The sequence below is a fragment of the Pseudovirgaria hyperparasitica genome, assembly GCF_010093815.1.
Source record: "Pseudovirgaria hyperparasitica strain CBS 121739 unplaced genomic scaffold EJ05scaffold_5, whole genome shotgun sequence".
In the NCBI taxonomy this organism is placed as follows: Eukaryota; Fungi; Ascomycota; class Dothideomycetes; order Acrospermales; family Acrospermaceae; genus Pseudovirgaria; species Pseudovirgaria hyperparasitica.
The window spans coordinates 1,485,400-1,502,252 of NW_022985553.1; the positions used below are offsets into that span (position 1 = coordinate 1,485,400).

The 16,853-nt window shown below is 50.8% G+C and overlaps 8 protein-coding genes across 8 annotated transcripts; 2 read left to right on the plus strand and 6 right to left on the minus strand.

Moving 5' to 3' along the window:
* Positions 1–1,572: 1,572 nt before the first annotated feature.
* Positions 1,573–3,595, minus strand: EJ05DRAFT_499154 (TPT-domain-containing protein; the record flags this gene model as incomplete). The annotated part of the gene is made up of 4 exons (XM_033746790.1): positions 1,573–2,429; positions 2,482–2,806; positions 2,863–2,890; positions 2,949–3,595. 4 exons carry the CDS (start codon positions 3,593–3,595, stop codon positions 1,573–1,575), a joined length of 1,857 nt encoding a protein of 618 aa, XP_033602415.1.
* A 1,950-nt stretch (positions 3,596–5,545) lies between these two features.
* Positions 5,546–6,759, plus strand: EJ05DRAFT_484845 (uncharacterized protein; the record flags this gene model as incomplete). Its single annotated transcript, XM_033745391.1, has 3 exons — positions 5,546–5,696; positions 5,896–6,400; positions 6,489–6,759. 3 exons carry the CDS (start codon positions 5,546–5,548, stop codon positions 6,757–6,759), a joined length of 927 nt encoding a protein of 308 aa, XP_033602416.1.
* Positions 6,760–7,620: 861 nt separating this feature from the next.
* On the minus strand, positions 7,621–9,435 carry EJ05DRAFT_316935 (mannan endo-1,6-alpha-mannosidase). Its single transcript, XM_033740732.1, has 3 exons — positions 8,918–9,435; positions 8,340–8,864; positions 7,621–8,261 (listed from the first exon to the last, which is right to left on the minus strand). The coding sequence occupies exons 1-3, from the start codon at positions 9,176–9,178 to the stop codon at positions 7,680–7,682; spliced, it is 1,368 nt and encodes a 455-aa protein (XP_033602417.1). The 5' UTR covers positions 9,179–9,435; the 3' UTR covers positions 7,621–7,679.
* Positions 9,436–10,574: 1,139 nt separating this feature from the next.
* Positions 10,575–11,540, plus strand: EJ05DRAFT_474995 (Thioesterase/thiol ester dehydrase-isomerase). Its single transcript, XM_033743708.1, has one exon. The coding sequence runs from the start codon at positions 10,794–10,796 to the stop codon at positions 11,268–11,270; it is 477 nt and encodes a 158-aa protein (XP_033602418.1). The 5' UTR covers positions 10,575–10,793; the 3' UTR covers positions 11,271–11,540.
* On the minus strand, positions 11,341–12,543 carry EJ05DRAFT_474996 (uncharacterized protein). The gene is made up of 2 exons (XM_033743709.1): positions 12,309–12,543; positions 11,341–12,245 (listed from the first exon to the last, which is right to left on the minus strand). Exons 1-2 carry the CDS (start codon positions 12,461–12,463, stop codon positions 11,597–11,599), a joined length of 804 nt encoding a protein of 267 aa, XP_033602419.1. The 5' UTR covers positions 12,464–12,543; the 3' UTR covers positions 11,341–11,596.
* Positions 12,544–12,624: 81 nt separating this feature from the next.
* EJ05DRAFT_509638 (uncharacterized protein) lies at positions 12,625–13,367 on the minus strand (the record flags this gene model as incomplete). Its single annotated transcript, XM_033748111.1, has 1 exon — positions 12,625–13,367. The coding sequence occupies exon 1, from the start codon at positions 13,261–13,263 to the stop codon at positions 12,625–12,627; it is 639 nt and encodes a 212-aa protein (XP_033602420.1). The 5' UTR covers positions 13,264–13,367.
* Positions 13,368–13,659: 292 nt separating this feature from the next.
* EJ05DRAFT_436999 (mitochondrial carrier) lies at positions 13,660–14,793 on the minus strand (the record flags this gene model as incomplete). Its single annotated transcript, XM_033741769.1, has 3 exons — positions 13,660–14,307; positions 14,370–14,386; positions 14,436–14,793. 3 exons carry the CDS (start codon positions 14,791–14,793, stop codon positions 13,660–13,662), a joined length of 1,023 nt encoding a protein of 340 aa, XP_033602421.1.
* Positions 14,794–15,406: 613 nt separating this feature from the next.
* On the minus strand, positions 15,407–16,402 carry EJ05DRAFT_436694 (NAD(P)-binding protein; the record flags this gene model as incomplete). Its single annotated transcript, XM_033741760.1, has 3 exons — positions 15,407–15,466; positions 15,514–16,262; positions 16,309–16,402. 3 exons carry the CDS (start codon positions 16,400–16,402, stop codon positions 15,407–15,409), a joined length of 903 nt encoding a protein of 300 aa, XP_033602422.1.
* Between the last annotated feature and the right edge of the window lie 451 nt (positions 16,403–16,853).

Consider the following 16,853-nt stretch of genomic DNA (forward strand, 5'->3'; position numbering starts at 1 on the left):
TCTCTCTCTCTCTCTCTCTCTCTCTCTCTCTCTCTCTCTCTCTCTCTCTCTCTCGCACACCTTGTAGATCCGGATCCAGTTCTTCCTGCGAATGCATGCTGGCCATCACGAGAACGTAAGCTCGTTCAGTTCTTCTCTCCCACATCATTAACCCAATCACCAGTTTTACGGGCTGATCATGATGTACGACGTCTACATCCATCCACTAACGGCTCCTGCAGCTCGGCCACATCCATACCCATCATCATCCCTAACAACCCCCAAACATCTACCATCAAATTTCAAACCATATATATATATATATATATATAGCTCTCCATAACCCAAGAAAAGCTATACAAGCCTATTTTTAAAAACCCTCAACAGGGCAGTCTCATCCAAAGCAAAAATCTGGTTTCCATTGATACGTCACCCAAGAAAAGAAGGAAGGAAAGAAGGAAGGAAAGAAGGAAGGAAAGAAGGAAGGAAAGAAGGAAGGAAAGAAGGAAAGCACGTAACAGATATCAACATCAGTACCGAGACAAAAGCCATGCTATGTCGCAGTGTATGTATGATATGCTTTGATTAGTCGCTGCTGGCTGTTCGGCCTTTTTCAACTTTTTTCTTAGATCTTTATTTTTATTAATTAGGGCCAGGACGGACTGGGGGACTGGGGGACTGACTGGGGGACTGACTGACTGACTGACTGACTGACTGACTGACTGACTGACTGACTGACTGACTAACTAACTAACTGACTGACTGACTGACTAACTAACTAACTGACTGACTGACTGACTGACTGACTAACTTATCCACCTACCACTCCTCTCCTTCCGTCATCACTGAGAAAATACATCTCAAAAGACAAGACAACACACGACGCATGCATGCATGCAACTCGACACCACACGTACCCATACCTATACAAAAGACGTCAGTCATTATTAGCACTAGAGAATATGAGAATAAAGTTCAAGACAGGAGGACTGCAAAAAAGACTGGAGTATTGACTTGAGCTAGTGTAGGTAGGTAGTAGTATCCGTACGATAAATACCACTGCCATGAATTCCCAATTGTCAATTCACAATTCACAATCCACAATCCACAGTCCGCATTCCATTCTCATCCAACGGGGACAGGCAAATAAACGCCATGCCCACTAATTCGATTGCTATACTACCACCACCACCCTTACCACCACCCTTACCACCACCACCCACTCCTCCTCCTCCTCTGACAAAGAACAAAAGAAAGATGTACAGTCGCGACGCGGGCCGGCAGTCTTTTCTCCTCCCAATTCCCGATCCGGCCGGCAGTCTACATGGTGATAATGTATAAAATCTCCTCCGGCAACCTGCTTTGCCACACCACTACAGACTCATGCGCACTCCAAATATGCTGCAAGGTGTAATTATTCCCCCAAAACGCCTGATGATGCTTGTTTTTTGTTCAAGACTGGTTCTGCAGGCCGCGTGGGGCCCACGCCAATCTAGAAAGGTGTGCTCTTCAAAGCAAAGGGGGGTATACCGTATAGTAGAAGCCAAAGTCCGAATGTGAACGAACCCCAAAAGATTTTGCTCTAAGAAAGTCCTAGTCAAGGTTTTCCGGCCGTTTGACTGGTGATGCTCGTGCAGGGCTGTCGACCATGGGCGGTTGTGGTGAAGGGAATAATTGGCCGGCAGGAATGCTCAGACTATGGTTGATGAGATGACGGGTGGTCTGCCGCGGAGGAAGGTCGCTGCCCGATCTCGAGTCTTCTGATGGCTCCGAAGATAAGACGGGTTGATAGTCTACTGCGGCAAGATGTGCATCCCTCCTTGCATCTTCGTTCATCTGTTTGATCTTGATCCAATTATAGGTCCCGATGCTGGCAATGGTGATGATGAGGCCGGAAATGTTGACCGGTGTAAGTGTGTCTTCGAAGACAAGCGAAGCAGTGGTAATCATTACGACCTCCTTGAATATGCCGCAGATAGACAAGGTTACGACGCTAGTCCGCTTCAGCAGAGCGAATTCCGAGACAGTCATGCAAAATGCGAGACAACCCGGGAAGAGCAGAATCAAGACACCCATAAGCTTGCCGCGCGCCTCCATCAAAGTGTGCAGACCCTCCATGAGTGCAGGGACTCCTTCAACAGGCAACGCAAGCACCAGCAGACAGACAAACATGACGGGCGCGAGGAAGAAGCTGGTAGAGAAGGGATTGGAAGTAGCGGGGTTGCGGAGGAGAAGGATTTGAGTGAGGGACCAGCGGAAGCCTGAAGCGCAAGAGGCGGTCATGACGAGGATGAAACCGAGAAGCCTGAATGCAGTCTCTCCAAAGACCATCATAATCACACCAACGGTCATTGTTGCTATTATGCCCACAAGCTTCCATGAAGGCTTCTCGAGGCGGAAAAGGAATGCGAAAATAAGGACGAAACCCAAGGCGGACGATTTACACATGGCTGGCGTAATGTTAGTGAATTTGAGTCGGTTCGCAACAGTGTGTAGACTTACTGAAAAATGTCAATGAGATGAACTTCAGACTCATGTTTCCTAGCCCAATATCTAGCGCGTTACCGATGCCACAAGGACCAATACGAGTAATGTAAAACCATTTCGTCATCAAAGGCTTCTTCGGATCAATAGAGTCTTGCCGCGCAGAAGCGCTATTGTGTGAGTTGATTGAGTCGTTTCGTGGTCGTAGGGAAGGGAAGATGAAGAGAACAAGTGAGGCTAGTGTGAATTGCACGACCTGGTGCAGACATGTGGTAAAGAGAGGGTAAGGAAAGATGTTTGGTTTATCGGGATTCGAGTCGTCTTTGAACATCCATTTGTTGTACTGCAGACCTGTTAGCAAGGCGAGTGAGGGCGAGCTGGAGAGAGGGAAGAAGTTACTAAAGATATGGCGACTGAAAAGAGATACCTGAAGAATTGTCAGCATCAAGTCAAGTAGCGCGCGAAAAGACAGCAAGACGTCATACCAAAGACATATAAGAACGGTATTTATGACCACCTCTCGTATCACAACCCTCCTTGCCAGTTTTGCCTCGGAATGGGAGATGGTAGTGTCACCAGCAATACGCTCATCCAGGTGTGTGTTCCGCCTCTTTCTCCGACGACGCTTCTGTCTCTCCTTGCCCGTCAAGCCAGTCTCTTCGTCGTCTTCCAGACCGTCGTCTGAGCGTGGAGTGTCCCCATCCGAACCGGAACCAGCAGAGTTTGCAGAACCGGAAACATAGTCATCTGAGTAGGCTTCTTCGTCGTCTTCTGGGATATTGCCAGAATTGTGTGGTTTTCGGCGTGGCCTCTTGCTTGACGGTTTCAGACTGCCTTGACCAAAGACGCTTGCAACGCTTGCTAGGGAGGAGCTCCTTCGACGGGCGTGGCTATGGGTACCATCGCCGCCCATCTTCTCCGAAGAAGGGGTTAACAAGTGACGGTGCGGAAGTCGGCGAATGTTTGCGGAGTCGGAGGAAGAGTGGGAGGGATAGGAGGTCAGAGGAAGGCCGTGGTCGTGGCCGTGGTCGTGGTCGTGGGTGGGAGAAAGGATGGGAGAGGAAGAACAATTCAAGTTTGTGGAGTGAAGAGGAGCTAGAAGTCTGGAGAGGAGAGGAGGAGTGGTGGTCATGATCTATGGGTCTATGGGTCGAATGGGAGAGAGAGCAGAGCCTGAGGAATGAGCGGACTGTGCATCTGTGTGCTCGGACGGTGTGTGTGTGTGTGTGTGTGTGTGTGTGTGTGTGTGTGTGTGTGTGTGTCTGTGTGTCTGTGTGTCTGTGTGTGTGCTGGTTGACTTTCAGGTGCACGAGCTGCTTGCACTCTTCCAAGGTTTTGGGCGGGTGGTTTGGGTGGATTAATAGGTGGGTTAGGTGGGTAATGGTAGGGTAGTTGGTAGGGTAGTTTGGTGGTGGTAGGGTACTATTAGGTGGTAGGGTTGGCGAGGTTAATCGGGCGGGCTTTGCGGGTACTGACTGTTAGAGGTAGCTCACAGTAATTATTAATTAGCTGTGTGGTCTGCCAGTCTGCCTCTCTCCACTAGGGCTCTACCTCTCTCTGCCAAGCACCGCTCCTCTCGCGGGTTCGACGGCCAGATGCTGCTGATTATATATTAAAAATATCTCACACTCTCCTGCTGCAGTTTTGCCGACTGCCACGAAGCAAAAAGAAAAACAAATATTAATAATGATGAGAGCCGGTGGTGATGAACAACACTCGCCGCCCCCTGTTTGTCTGTTTGTCTCTCTCCGTGTGTCTCGCTCCCCTTACTCAACTCTCTCTCTCTCCCTTCCCCGCATCAACAACAAAACTCACTGGGTCCATCCGGCTTAGCGAACACCGGACTGCCCTCTACTACTCTCTAGTGCAGCCTCCTGTTCACTCTAATGCAAGTCCTCCTCGCGTGACTGTTTTATTATATACCTTTCATCATTGTTATCATTCCTCTGTGCCTGTCCAGACAGTAGACCTCCACTGAAAGCCCTGCAGCAGTTTCTGTGCTACCAAGCCACGTCCATGTCACAGGGCGGTTATGCCATGTCGCGATATGTCACACTACCTGGCTCTCTTTTGCTTGGCTAAGGATTTGGCTAGGTCTGTGATGCCGGCGAATTTCCATCAGGAACGATAATGGTCCGACATCCTTCATATTTAACAAAAATAGACCAGAACACTAGACACATATTAACGATTACTCTCTCTACTGTACATCCATCCAGGAGTGGATACATATCTTCCTAATCCTCTGCAACGAAACCCACATGTCACTCACTTCCACCTTTCCCACAAAGTTGCCAAGACTCCACTGCCTAGAAACTCCATCGAGTATTTTGAGACTTTGAGCGTCGTGATCAAGGCAGAGCGTTTGCGATTCCAAGACTCTGTCCTCGCTCAACTATTTGCTCAATACTGCTTGGATCTGTCTGTCTAGTTCTCGTTGGAATGATTCTTTCTGGTGCGGTTCTAGAATTCGTGATGACTCGATGCGATGGTCTTTATAATGAATACAGCACAGCCATCTGCTAGTTCCTAGTATATGATCATACACGCCTCGCCCATGATACGTAAACCTAGGTGCCGAGATGATGCATAGCATGGGTATATCGATGGCGCCAAAGAAAAGTATACAGACAGGCCTATAGAGTCACAGAGGTGGATATTGTGTGGTCTGTGCAGTCTGGCCACGCGATATTGATATCCCGTCTCCATCCCATCTGTTAAGATAACAAATCCCATGTTCTCGGTCCCTTTTCTACATTTTTGTTTTGTCATGTAATTACCGTGTGCCTAAACACTCACCATGTGTGATTGTGCTGCTGCAAACGCGGTCGCGACTGAAGACATACACAACAAACACACAACATGATCTGACCTATCCATAAGCTCCGACAACTAGTGTCGGCCCTAGGCAGAAAACAGGACGTGCCTTTTTCCTCCCGTCACTCCACTTGTCACTTCTCGGTGTGTTACTACACTACAGCGCTCAAGCTTTCGCAGATCCTCCAACACCGCTCAGCTTCGTATCGCTATCCATATCTGTCTAACCCAAATGTATCAGACTTCGAGCCAATGAATCGCCCTGATGGATTATAATCATCACTCTGCTGCGAACCAGCCACACCCCACACTCCAGAACCAGCAGCACCCGTACCAGTACCATGGCGCGCAGCATGCAATGGGTAATGCTGGCCCGTCACCGTCAATGCACCAGCAAGGCCAGATGCCACGAGGTGGTAAGTCCATATCCTTCTGCTATTACTTACTCAGTGTGACTGGTCGAACGTTCGATGCTTCATGCCTACCTACCTTACCTACCTACCCATCTACCTTACCAACCCCCTCCCTCATGCCCCAGTGCAGTCCCTTCAGCTCGCCTGTGCGCCATAATATCTCGTAACCATCACACAGCTCTGGCGCTGACTCTCTTTCCAGGCCCTCAGCAATTCTACCAGCAGAACCTTCCTTACTCCCAGGGCCATCCGCATACACAGATCAGTCCCACAGCGCCTGGAGCGCCAGCCCAGAAGTTTGCGCAAAACATAGGTCTACAAACATCCTCGCCGCAAACCCACGCCTCAATCTACTCAACCACCCCGCAAACCTCACAGCCTCCACTACCACCTCCTCCTCCTCCTCAATCCGACTCCAATCAGCCTTCGCCAATGGCCGCACCAACATCTACACAGCCGCTCGCGCAGCAAGGCGCGCCTGTCCAGACGAGACCAGTCCCCCAATCGCCCATCACGCCAGAGGGACAAGCGAAAGAGCGAGAGCGAATGACGCTGTTACTAGACATCAACTCGGAGCTACTGCAAGAGCTGTCCATTCTACAGAGCCAGGGCAAAGGCGGTGCAGGTGGTGGCACAGACGGCCCTGTTGGACCAGGAGGTGGCATGAAACCAGACGGCCAGCAACAGGCGTCCAAAGACTATCTCGAGTACGTATCCAGACGTCATGAAACAGCGCGCACGTCAGCACACACACTGTGGGTGGAACGTTTGCCAATTCCAGCTAAAAAAAATTAGGCTTCTCCGTCGACTCCAGTCCAACCTCGCCTACCAAGCCTCCACGGCCGAGCGATATGGCGGTAAAGTGGGACAAGTCCAGCCCGGGCCCGCGATCATGACAGCGCCTGCGTCACCCCCTGCCCTGAAAGAGATGTACGCGCGCCTACAAGCCCTGTTCCCGGGCTGGAAGGGCTCGCAGACGGTCAAGAACTCGCCGGGACCACAGCAGCGACAAAACCTCCCACAAGGACACGGTGCTGGACCCCCGACCGCTCCAGGAATGCAATAAGACATGTAATCAGCCTAAACGCAAACACCAAAAAAAAGCCAATGTGCTCGAATGTAATAGTCATGTCATTAATTCGTAAAGAAAAGAAGAAGAAAAAAAAGAGAAGGAAAAAGAAAGAACACTTCTGGCCATTCTTGTAAAAGAGTATACCCGTTGGGATATATATATGTATATGGACCGAATTCCTCGGAAGTTGAAACAAAGCGATTTGTATAATTCATGATACACCCTGGGGATAATGTACAGACAGAGAGAGAGAAAGAGAGAGAGAGAGAGACAGAGAAGAAGAAGCAGAAGAAGAAGAAGGAGAAGAAGAAGCACGAAAAAAAACCACAAAATCGGGGTGACTTTGGGTATGTCATTATCGGACTCACTCCAGAGAGCTCGACATGTCGTGTCAGGCAGGGGATGACTTGGTAGTTGGTATTGTTCAAAACTCTGTCCCCCAACACCCCCGGCTAAAGTAAAAAAAAAAACCTAACGATCAAAACATCTGGAAAGCATCTTATGATGATGAGGAGGAGGTGTGTGTACCCTGTACTAAAGAAAGTCGGCGTTGTTTCTTGGACAAGATATGTATGTATGTATGTACGTACGTACGTCGGAATTACTCTACATTCAGAGCTTTTTAAAAGCATACACACGCACGCACGCACGCACGCACGCACGCACGCACACAAGGGTGCTCGCAGTCCTAACAGTCTACAGTCAAGTTATAAACTACACTAGCTCCAATACACACCACACCCTATGTGCCCTCCTCCTACCCAGAAAGAAAAAAACAAACATTCGACATATATAAACGCCCACCAGAAATGCAAAATATGGTATATCTGTTCAAACGCCCCCCAACCAACTACCCAATCAACATAATAAGACACCTCTTCTCCTCCTCTTAACCCCCCATCCTCCCAACTCCCTCAATCCTGCGCAAACGGATTAATCATCCACGCCGCCCCCCCAACCATGCCCCCAACCACAAACAACGTCAAGACCGCCGCTCCAACCTTATCCGCCACCCCAACCGTCTTCCCCGCAAACGGATCAACCGCCACCTCCGACCCAGCATTCGGATCCCCGACACTCGTCCCACCCGACCCCGCACCCACGGGGCCCGCCGCCTTGACAGAAAGCACATTCTGCACGGCCTCGAGCGCAGCCATCTGCTCGCCCACACCCGTCAAGCCGTCATACTGGCCGCCGGGGGAGATCCAGGAATAGCCGCAGTCTGTGCCGGACGAGCCGCCGGCGCAGACCTTTGCGGCGGCGACGGCGCTGGTGCGGAGGATGGGCAGGAGGGCGGGGATGGTGTGTGGGGCGAGCTGCATGGTCGAGCCGAGCCAGCGGGAGATGTAGGCTTTGAAGGAGCGTTGGTCGAGGTTGCAGCGCTGGACGGTTTCGCAGGCGGGTTCGTAGAGGGTGTTTGGGGTGTCTGGGTGGGTGAAGACGGAGAGGGAGGTGATGGCGCCGTCGAGGCGGGATTTCCATTTTGGGTCTTCGGTCTGGAAGGGGGTGAGGGAGGTTAGATTTGTGGTGGGTGGGAGGGAAAGGAGGGAGGAAGGAAAGAAAGGGGAACATACTCTGTTGTACATGTGCGCGAGGCCGAGCAGGTTGACGCCCGCGTTGTAGGACCACTGCGTGCGGTCGAGGTTCTGGCAGTCGCGGCCGTTGTCGTGGTGCGCGCCGTCGAGAAACATAAAGTCTGGCGTGATGTAGCCGACCGAGGTCATCCAGTCCCATGCGCGCTCGGCCCATTCGGCGTAGGTGGTGTTGCCCGTGTACGAGGCGAGGCGGGAGGCGATGTTGAAGAAGCAGCCGTTGGAGATGGTGTTCTTGTACGCGAACCCGACGTTGAACTGGGAGATTTGCCATTTCAGGCCGCCGCCGCACGAGGGGTCCCATCGGGCGGCCTGGGTGTTGAAGACGGCTTGGGCGATGGTGAGCCATTGTGGTTGGTCGGGGGGTGGGTTGGGAAAGTTGCGCTCTGCGGCCATCATGGCGGTGATGCCCCAGAAGCCTTGGTCGTCGTTGCCGAGCTGTCTGCTTTGGTTGGCTGGCATCATCGCTCGGTCGTCTCCTGCTTGGTGGACTATTGCTTGTGAGACCTGCTGATGTCAGTGACTGTTCAAGACAACCTTCTGTTCTTAGGCCGACACACCCTGTCGTTGAATTGATCATCACCGGTATAATGCCAATAATCAACCAATGCTCCCATCATCGCGCCACACTCCCACCAGTAGTAAGGATCCGGTAGATTGCCAGGAACATCGCCCGGCCTCCATCCAGTGTAATATGAGAATAAACGCTCTGCTATCGTTTTGGTGGTTGACTTGATCGACTCATCGTCGTCTGGATTAAGCTCTATCGACTGAACTTGCGACACGGCAAATAGCAGCGGAACCAGTTTTAAGAGCCTCATCTTCGAGTAAGGCCGTGGTCGTTATAGGGACAATCGGCTGTTTTATAAGGTAGAAGACGACAGTGTTGACAGAATCACAGCTTGATGCACAGCATCGAGAGCGAGAGACAATCCGAAAAAAAAAAAAAAACAGGAATGTGACCTTACGACGAGTAAAGTCCTTGACAAACGAGTGAATAATGCGACGTCTCTGTGAGTTGGTTAGATTTGATTATAGGTACAGAATGCGGCGTAAGAATGATGAATCGCGCGGCTATGGTCAGCATGCCACCGAAAATAGAATTCAGGCAATGCAAGGAATACGGCTTGAGACGCAGACGTACAAGAGAGAAAAAGAGCAAAACGACAGAGAAGGCAGACAGTCCACATAATTACATTTCACATCATGATACAGCGCAAGGGGCTGTGACCAATGTTGAAAGTGCCTAGGATAAGACGATCAGTAGGAGCTGGGCAATACCTTGGGGTACCTAGTCGTCGAGGCACCAAGACATGACGCTTGGATCCATCTATCCATGTCTTGTCTTTTGCTGCGCCTTAGCCCTAGGGCAGAGCGTGTTTCGGAAGGATGCTGTTCATTTCTCGAGTGGTTTGCGTGCCTCGGACTTGCTATCGGACATGTATACTACCTCAACAATCAACCATCGAAGGCATCTACGACAGCGACGTGGACTTCTTCACAGAGACGACCTGTCTTCGATACAGTTGTGAAAGCTAAACAGCCAAGGATGTGTTACGCGTTCCGCCGAGTGTAATGTCTTAGCCTCACGAGAGCGGGTGAGGGAATACGAAACGACTAGTAAAGCACGCGGGGCTCGGATTCGTTCTGAATCCGCGCGCCAAGCCGAACTTGGATCTTGGAGATGGACCTTAAAAGGTACGTACCTTGGACAATAGCCTCAGGTAATTATCGTAATACGTAATATTGCCTACAGCAACGGTGGCATGTTGTAGCCGTGAGGCGTCGACTTTCAAAGAGGCCGACTTGCATCTGAAGCACATCCCGTGTAAGAGACACGAACACGCAGCATCGCCCCGGAACCGTTGCCGTTACAGCCAAGTCTTCTTGTGCTCGCCTGAATATAATATTAGCCTTGTTGGTTGGCTGCAGAAGACGTATTTATTGGCTGAGTGAGGCATCATGCCGTGAAAGTTTGTCTGCAACAGCCCCAGCCCGTCGGAACTTGCGCTGTACATCGTACGAACATCTCATCGGTCCGTTCTCCACTTCGGCAGTGGTGGGGCTTCATAATAAGATTGCAAGACGGTGTTATTCAGTATTGAGGCTGTGCTGATTCTGGTCGGAGATGGATGGGTGTAGCATGGTCCGAAGAATCTCCGTCTCCGGGGCAGATATGAGATAAGATAATACTCTTTTCTTGCGACCCAACACGCACAACTCCGCTCTCTACAATTCATGACCAATGGACTTTGCCCGCTTCCATACACGCTTCAGACTGACTGATCGAACTCAACGCATTTAGACTCAGCGACCTGATACTGTCTTCTTTGTATGCTATAAATTAACAAAACTACTAGATCCTCAACGCACGACGTCGAGACTCAATTCTTCGCTCACCCACACTTCTCCGAACTAAACCTCCACAGCCAAATCATGGCAGCCGAACCGTCTCCATCTCTACCTCCATCCAACGATGAAATCCTAGCACATGCCAACAAAGTCTTCACCACCCGCCTCCTCCCCAAAAGCCCCATCTACAACTTCCTTCTGACCCCGCTCGAGCTCATATCTGCAACAAAGGGCACTGTAGTAGCACGCCTGCCCCTCACGGACGTTCATGTCAACTCCAAGGGCGGAATCCACGGCTCCACCAGCGCCACGATCGTAGACCTCATCGGCGGCCTCGCAATCGCCGCCTATGACCTACGAGACTCCACAGGCGTGTCCGTCGATATCCACATCACGTACGTATCGTCGGCCAAGGTTGGCGATATCATTGAGATTGTGGGGAGCGTGGATAAGGTGGGTGGCACTCTGGCCTATACCAGTGTGACGATATGGAAGGTGGTTGATGGACAGCGGGGGCCTGTTGTGGTGAAGGGGAGCCATACAAAGTATGTAAGGATATAAAGGAATGCATGAGATGGAGCGAAAACCTAGACAACGCTTTCTTTCTTTGAGTCTGGCATGATTGCACTTCCCTTTGAATGCGGGTCTCACTCGGAAAGCGAAGATCAAGTGCTCCGTCGGTATCTTACATGGTCTTGTAAGAAGCCTTGCTAAGCGTCGGCAATGTAAGCTGGTACTCCGGCAGAGCGACATCTGATTATACACATACACATAGACTATACCATAATAGTGTTCCGAAACAAATAACTTTTCGACGCCCGACCGACCACTTCGGGTATATACCTCCCTGAGCACCATGATGACCACCCCTTCCTTCTCCTCTCTTTCTACAACACCAACCTCCCATTCCCAATCCACTCCGCCCAGAGTCCCCCATTTTCCCTTGCGACATCCTCCGCGCTCCGCCCACTCGCATCTCTCAACGTCCTGATGTCCACCTTGCCCTCCATCTCGCTATCCGTCGGCCTCATGATGCCCAACACCTCCGCCTCCTGAAACACCTGCGGCGGAAACGCCTGCAAGTCTAACGTACTCGCCATGAGCAGCAATAGCCACACAACCTCACGACTCCCCGCCGCAACGGCTGCATGAAGCCCGCTCTGCATATCGCCAATCGGGTCTTGATACCGTAGCCAGTCGACCGTACTGCCATGCTGCCCTTCGCCCTCGCCCTCGCCCTCGTCCATCTCCTCGTCGTCGCCCTCGCTCTCCGCTGAGTCTTGTATCATCTCTACAATGGCAGTCAGGTCGCCTGCGCGGCAGAACTCCAGAAACGCGCGCGCTTTGGTTTCCTCGGGGTATGCTTTGAGGTATGCTTCTTCCATGAGGAGCGGGAGGATGTCGAGGTTTTCTTGCACGCCGCCTTCGTTGGAGAGTGTGCACAGGATCTGTTGGCCGCCGTTGGGGGTAGGACGGATAAGGGCTGTATTGCAGGCCGGACAGCTGTCGATGGTGTAGGATTCAAGGAGGCAGTCCCTGTTGGTGGAGAGCCGTCAGAAAAAGCTGCGTGTGTATCATGATCTGGTGTGCTATTCTTACCAGTGGAAGTGGCAGCCGCAGCTCAAGTGTACATCATCTGGGACTTGCTTTGTGGGCTGCGCACTGCTGGAACCGCCCATTGAAGTGTCCTCATCGTCGTCTGAGAAGTCGATATCGAGCACAAGGTGCTTCTTACATGCGACACAGACAGACATGCTGAACAAGACCGTGGTTTCGAGGGAATAAAATTGGTGATCTTGAATTCGAAGCTAGGAATTTGTGTTTTAAAAATTTAGGGCTGGGTGCAGATCGTGGATTTTTCGGAGTGTTCTCCGCAACAGGGCCCCTCATCTCCGATCCGGATAGCCACTAAACACTAATCTTCATGTTCTTCGCTCATCTCATTGACTGACAGGCGTCTCCAAGGTAGCATCTCGGTCTTGCCATGTATTGGTTCAGCTCTTGGCTTCCCAACGGCTACCTTACGCATCGTGAGTTTGTAAACACTCATGCCTATACCGTATGATGTCAGTACTTCAAGTGCTTCCAATGCGATGTTTATTCGCAGTTTTAGGGCTGCTCGACTTACCCTTGGTACTTGGTATGGATCAGTCCGAGAAACACTTAATCGAGCGCGCGGAGCAGTCTGAACCACCCTGGGAGGTACATAAGGATCGTTCCGAGCGACATCTTGACCCTGAAGGCTTTGGACAGTCTGGTGAGCCATCCCGTACTCCCGCTGATACTTCCTCTGCTTATAGGCGGCCTTCTTCTCCTGTCTTTCCGCTCGACGCCTCTCACGAGTAGGGTGGTCGAAATACAGCCCCGTCTTGATGTGCCCGCATTCGAATATCACAGTGAAAGCGTGAATGATTGCGACGGGCCAGAACAGTAGCCAGATGATGAGGTTACCGATGGCATGGTAGGCTAGATCTTCGTGGCGGTAGTATGCGTAAACGACTGCAAGAGGTGGCAGGAGCAGGATGAGCAGGATGAAGCCGAAACCATGCCACATGACTTAATTTCAATGGTACAGCCGGACGATAGGGAGGTGAGGGTCTAATGCAACGTGAGGTATGACCTCACCGTTGGTGGTAAACTGATGATGCCTCAGTGACGATGATACAGAGAGAACAGCTAAGGTAGGTAATATTGCAGTAGGATGGCTGGAGGAAACATCCTGACATATAAGTTGGCTGGCCAGGGATGACAGGCTAAGACGATAGTAGAGGCAGGAGTGGTTCACGTATAATTACACCATAACCTGTGACTACCTTGCGAAAACGCAGGCTTCAAGGGACAAACGACATGAACAAGATTGTCCGGCCAAGTTTCATAAAGTAGCTCATGGGAACACGTAAGTCTAGAGTCTATATCTAAACAACCACAACACCTTTTCCTGCGAGAACTCTTACCCAAACATCTTCGTCATCGCTTGTTGGGCCAATTCTACACCCAAGAACGTTGCTGCATTAGCTGGTACTGCCCTTGCCATAGCAGGGCCCATACCGGGGAAAAACGCCTTCAGACCACCCTTTGAGTATAGTCCTTTCACCACGCTACTTATTGTTGGGTTGCCATCTGCGCTCTGCAGTCTGCTCTTGATCGTGTCGACTGGAAAGACAGGCAGCCACATAGCCACACCAGCAGCACCTCCAGCCGCACATACCGCTGTCAGACTTAAACTGCCAGGCTTCCCATTTTCATCCTTTGGCGTCAGTCTCCGCTTGATTGTCTCATATGTCGCGAAATAGACGGCTGATCCGGGCCCATCACGAGCAAGGGTCATGGCGCTCCCCCTGTATACACTCCTGATACCGCCTTCCTTGTATAGTTGACGGACAACGTCCATCTGGCCAGCGTATTTGGGTTTCTCGCCTGGCTTAAGGTCTTTCTGGCCTTGTATTTGAAGCAGAACCTTCACGCGCTCCATAGGGGCGGCGACGAAGGTCATGGGGATAGCGGAGAAGAAGCCTGCAGCTGTGATCTGCCCAACGCTATATTGGTTGTCCTTGACTTCCGAGACCGATCGTACGAGCTGTTTTCCTACATCGTAACCCTATGAAGACTGTCAGGCATAAATCACCACAGGAGACATCACCACTATGGCAGTCAACATACCCAGAAGTTTACGGCGACTGATCTGATGTCAGTTCGGTCGAGTCTTGTCATCAGGACGGTACTTACACATAGGCGTCACACCGGTCAACGGAGCTGATACACCTGCATATAACGAGATTGGTCCACCTTTCGCAATCGTCTTCTTCACAACATCAATAGCGCCAGTGTACACCCCCTTCTCGGCAGTCTGCAGCCGCACTTTGACCAGATCAAAAGGATGTCCTACTGCCACAGAGAACACACCACCAACAGCACCTGCAGCAAATGCACGCAAGCTCTCTGCAGACTTCTTTGTGCCTTCAACAACGTCCTCTTTTAGCTCCGCGGCAGATGGGATCTCCTTCGGTACAGCATCTTTGACTTGTTCGACCGTGTGCTTTACCGTCTCTTGAACTCTCTCTTTTGTCTGATCTAGTGTTGGCATCGTGTCCGTTCACTTCCTCACCTTCTCTCCCCTTTCACAGTGTGGTCGGCTATTGGTGAATATCGCGGCTTAGTGGCGGGGTTTCAATTGACGCACAAGCTGGGGCTGTATGGAATATGACGGCGCGGAGGGCTTTGAGGTGAGCGATTGCAGACGGTATGAACAGATGAATATGAAGGAGAGTCACGAGTGCGAACCGATTTTCTAGCAACCTATGCAGGTAATTCTGTCGCTGGCCGTAGTCGGCTATCCTAGCTGGAGCTCTAGGCTAGGCCGAGCGCCCAGAACTGGAGCTTTAAGAGCCGAGGCTCACGACGTCAACCACCGGTCCGCTAGGCTTAACAACCAAATCATTAAAATGCTGATGCGCTTGAAAGTCACTGTTACATCTGGTGACCTCTTCAATGCTCCACTAAATGCAGCTTATGATACGGATGACCACACATCTTGACGAATCGGCATTAAACATACATTAGAACAATTTGGTTTCAATCTGAAACCATGATACCGCATATATTCTTCAGGGGTGCAAGTCCTAGGTCAGGGAATGGATGTTCCTCGCCTTGGTCTAAATCGTCACAGCCCACGACCGGATACCCCTAATTACGAAAAATCAGCGACCTGCCTGGAGAGTGTAGCCACCGTCAACCGTCAACGTTTGTCCGTTGTAATACTGAGAGATTTAGCTGCATGTCGATGGTTCCCCTGGTCTGAACTCACCTGGTTGGTAGCAGCAAATAGTACCGCGGCAGCCATATCGCGGTCATTACCCGGGCGGTTTGCAGGTACTTTACCCTCGAACTTCTCCTTAGGAATATGGCTCTTTTGGTTCGCTCCACTATCTCCGGCCGTCATTTCTGATGGGAAAACACCCGGTGCAATATCATTGATGCGTATCTTGAGTCCATTAGCTGCAACTTCGCTGGCGAGCATGCGCGTCAAATGTATGGCAGCAGCTTTGGAAGCATTATATGCAAAATGATGCTGGGGTGTCTTCACTTGCCCCGAGATCGAGGAAATGTTTATGACAGTTGCTGACCATGATGGAGTAGCCTCAGACGCGGCCTGCAGTAGAGGCAGCAGCGCCGTGGTCATGAAATAGAGCTGAGGAACATTCGTGCGGTATGTCTCTACCCAATCTTCAAAGGTTGCATCCTCAGGATCAAAGAGGTTCTTGGACATCTCCTCTGCGGACTCCGCTTCGGTTTGGTGCGTTTTAGAGGAGATGCCCGCATTGTTGATCAGAATATCGAGTCTACTTTCCTTGGATGAGATCTCTTGAACTAGTCTCTTAATGTCGGCCTTCGAGGTGATATCTGCTGTGATTGGGATGATCTGCCCGGCAATGTTCTGCCCATACGTGTCTCTCACTCGATCAAGCTTCTCATCACTCCGACTTGTAATGTACACTTTGGCACCATTAACGGCAAGAGCTTGGACAGCCATTAAGCCGATTCCAGTCCCACCACCTGTAATTTATAAGTCTCAAAAACAAGAACTGGAAATAGTACTCACCAGTAACAAGAGCTACTTTATCTTTGACGGCAAAGATTTTCTCCAACTTGAAGTCATCGTTGTTATGCTTCTGGGGATCTTCCGAGGCAACCATGGTGCTCTTTCTCCTTGATGTTGTAAACGTTCTATGTAGCCTAGTTGAACGATTGAATGTAAAGTTTGAGAAGTTGCGAGAATATTTTTGCGAGATTACGAAGCTAAGTGAACGAGACTTTGTAACAGGTATGGAAGGTGGTGATGTCAGAACCTTCAGGGTGCTTTCCCGTGTGCCACAGCCTGACGTACGGACACGACAAGCTAGAGAAGCCATGGCTATGGGGGGGAAAAGACAAGAGGTAAGTCAAATGCATTGAAACTTGCAGCCTGGAGTTAATCAACCAAGCACCGTCAATGCCGTGTCATCGGATTGTGCAGTCAGCATCGTATTCTGCATGGGCTACGGGGAAATGCCATCATCGTCGATCCCTGTATTAGCTAACAGGAGAGACGTTAGGGTGACGTTAGAACTACGAGCTACAGGTTCCATACCCAATCATTCTCCTAAC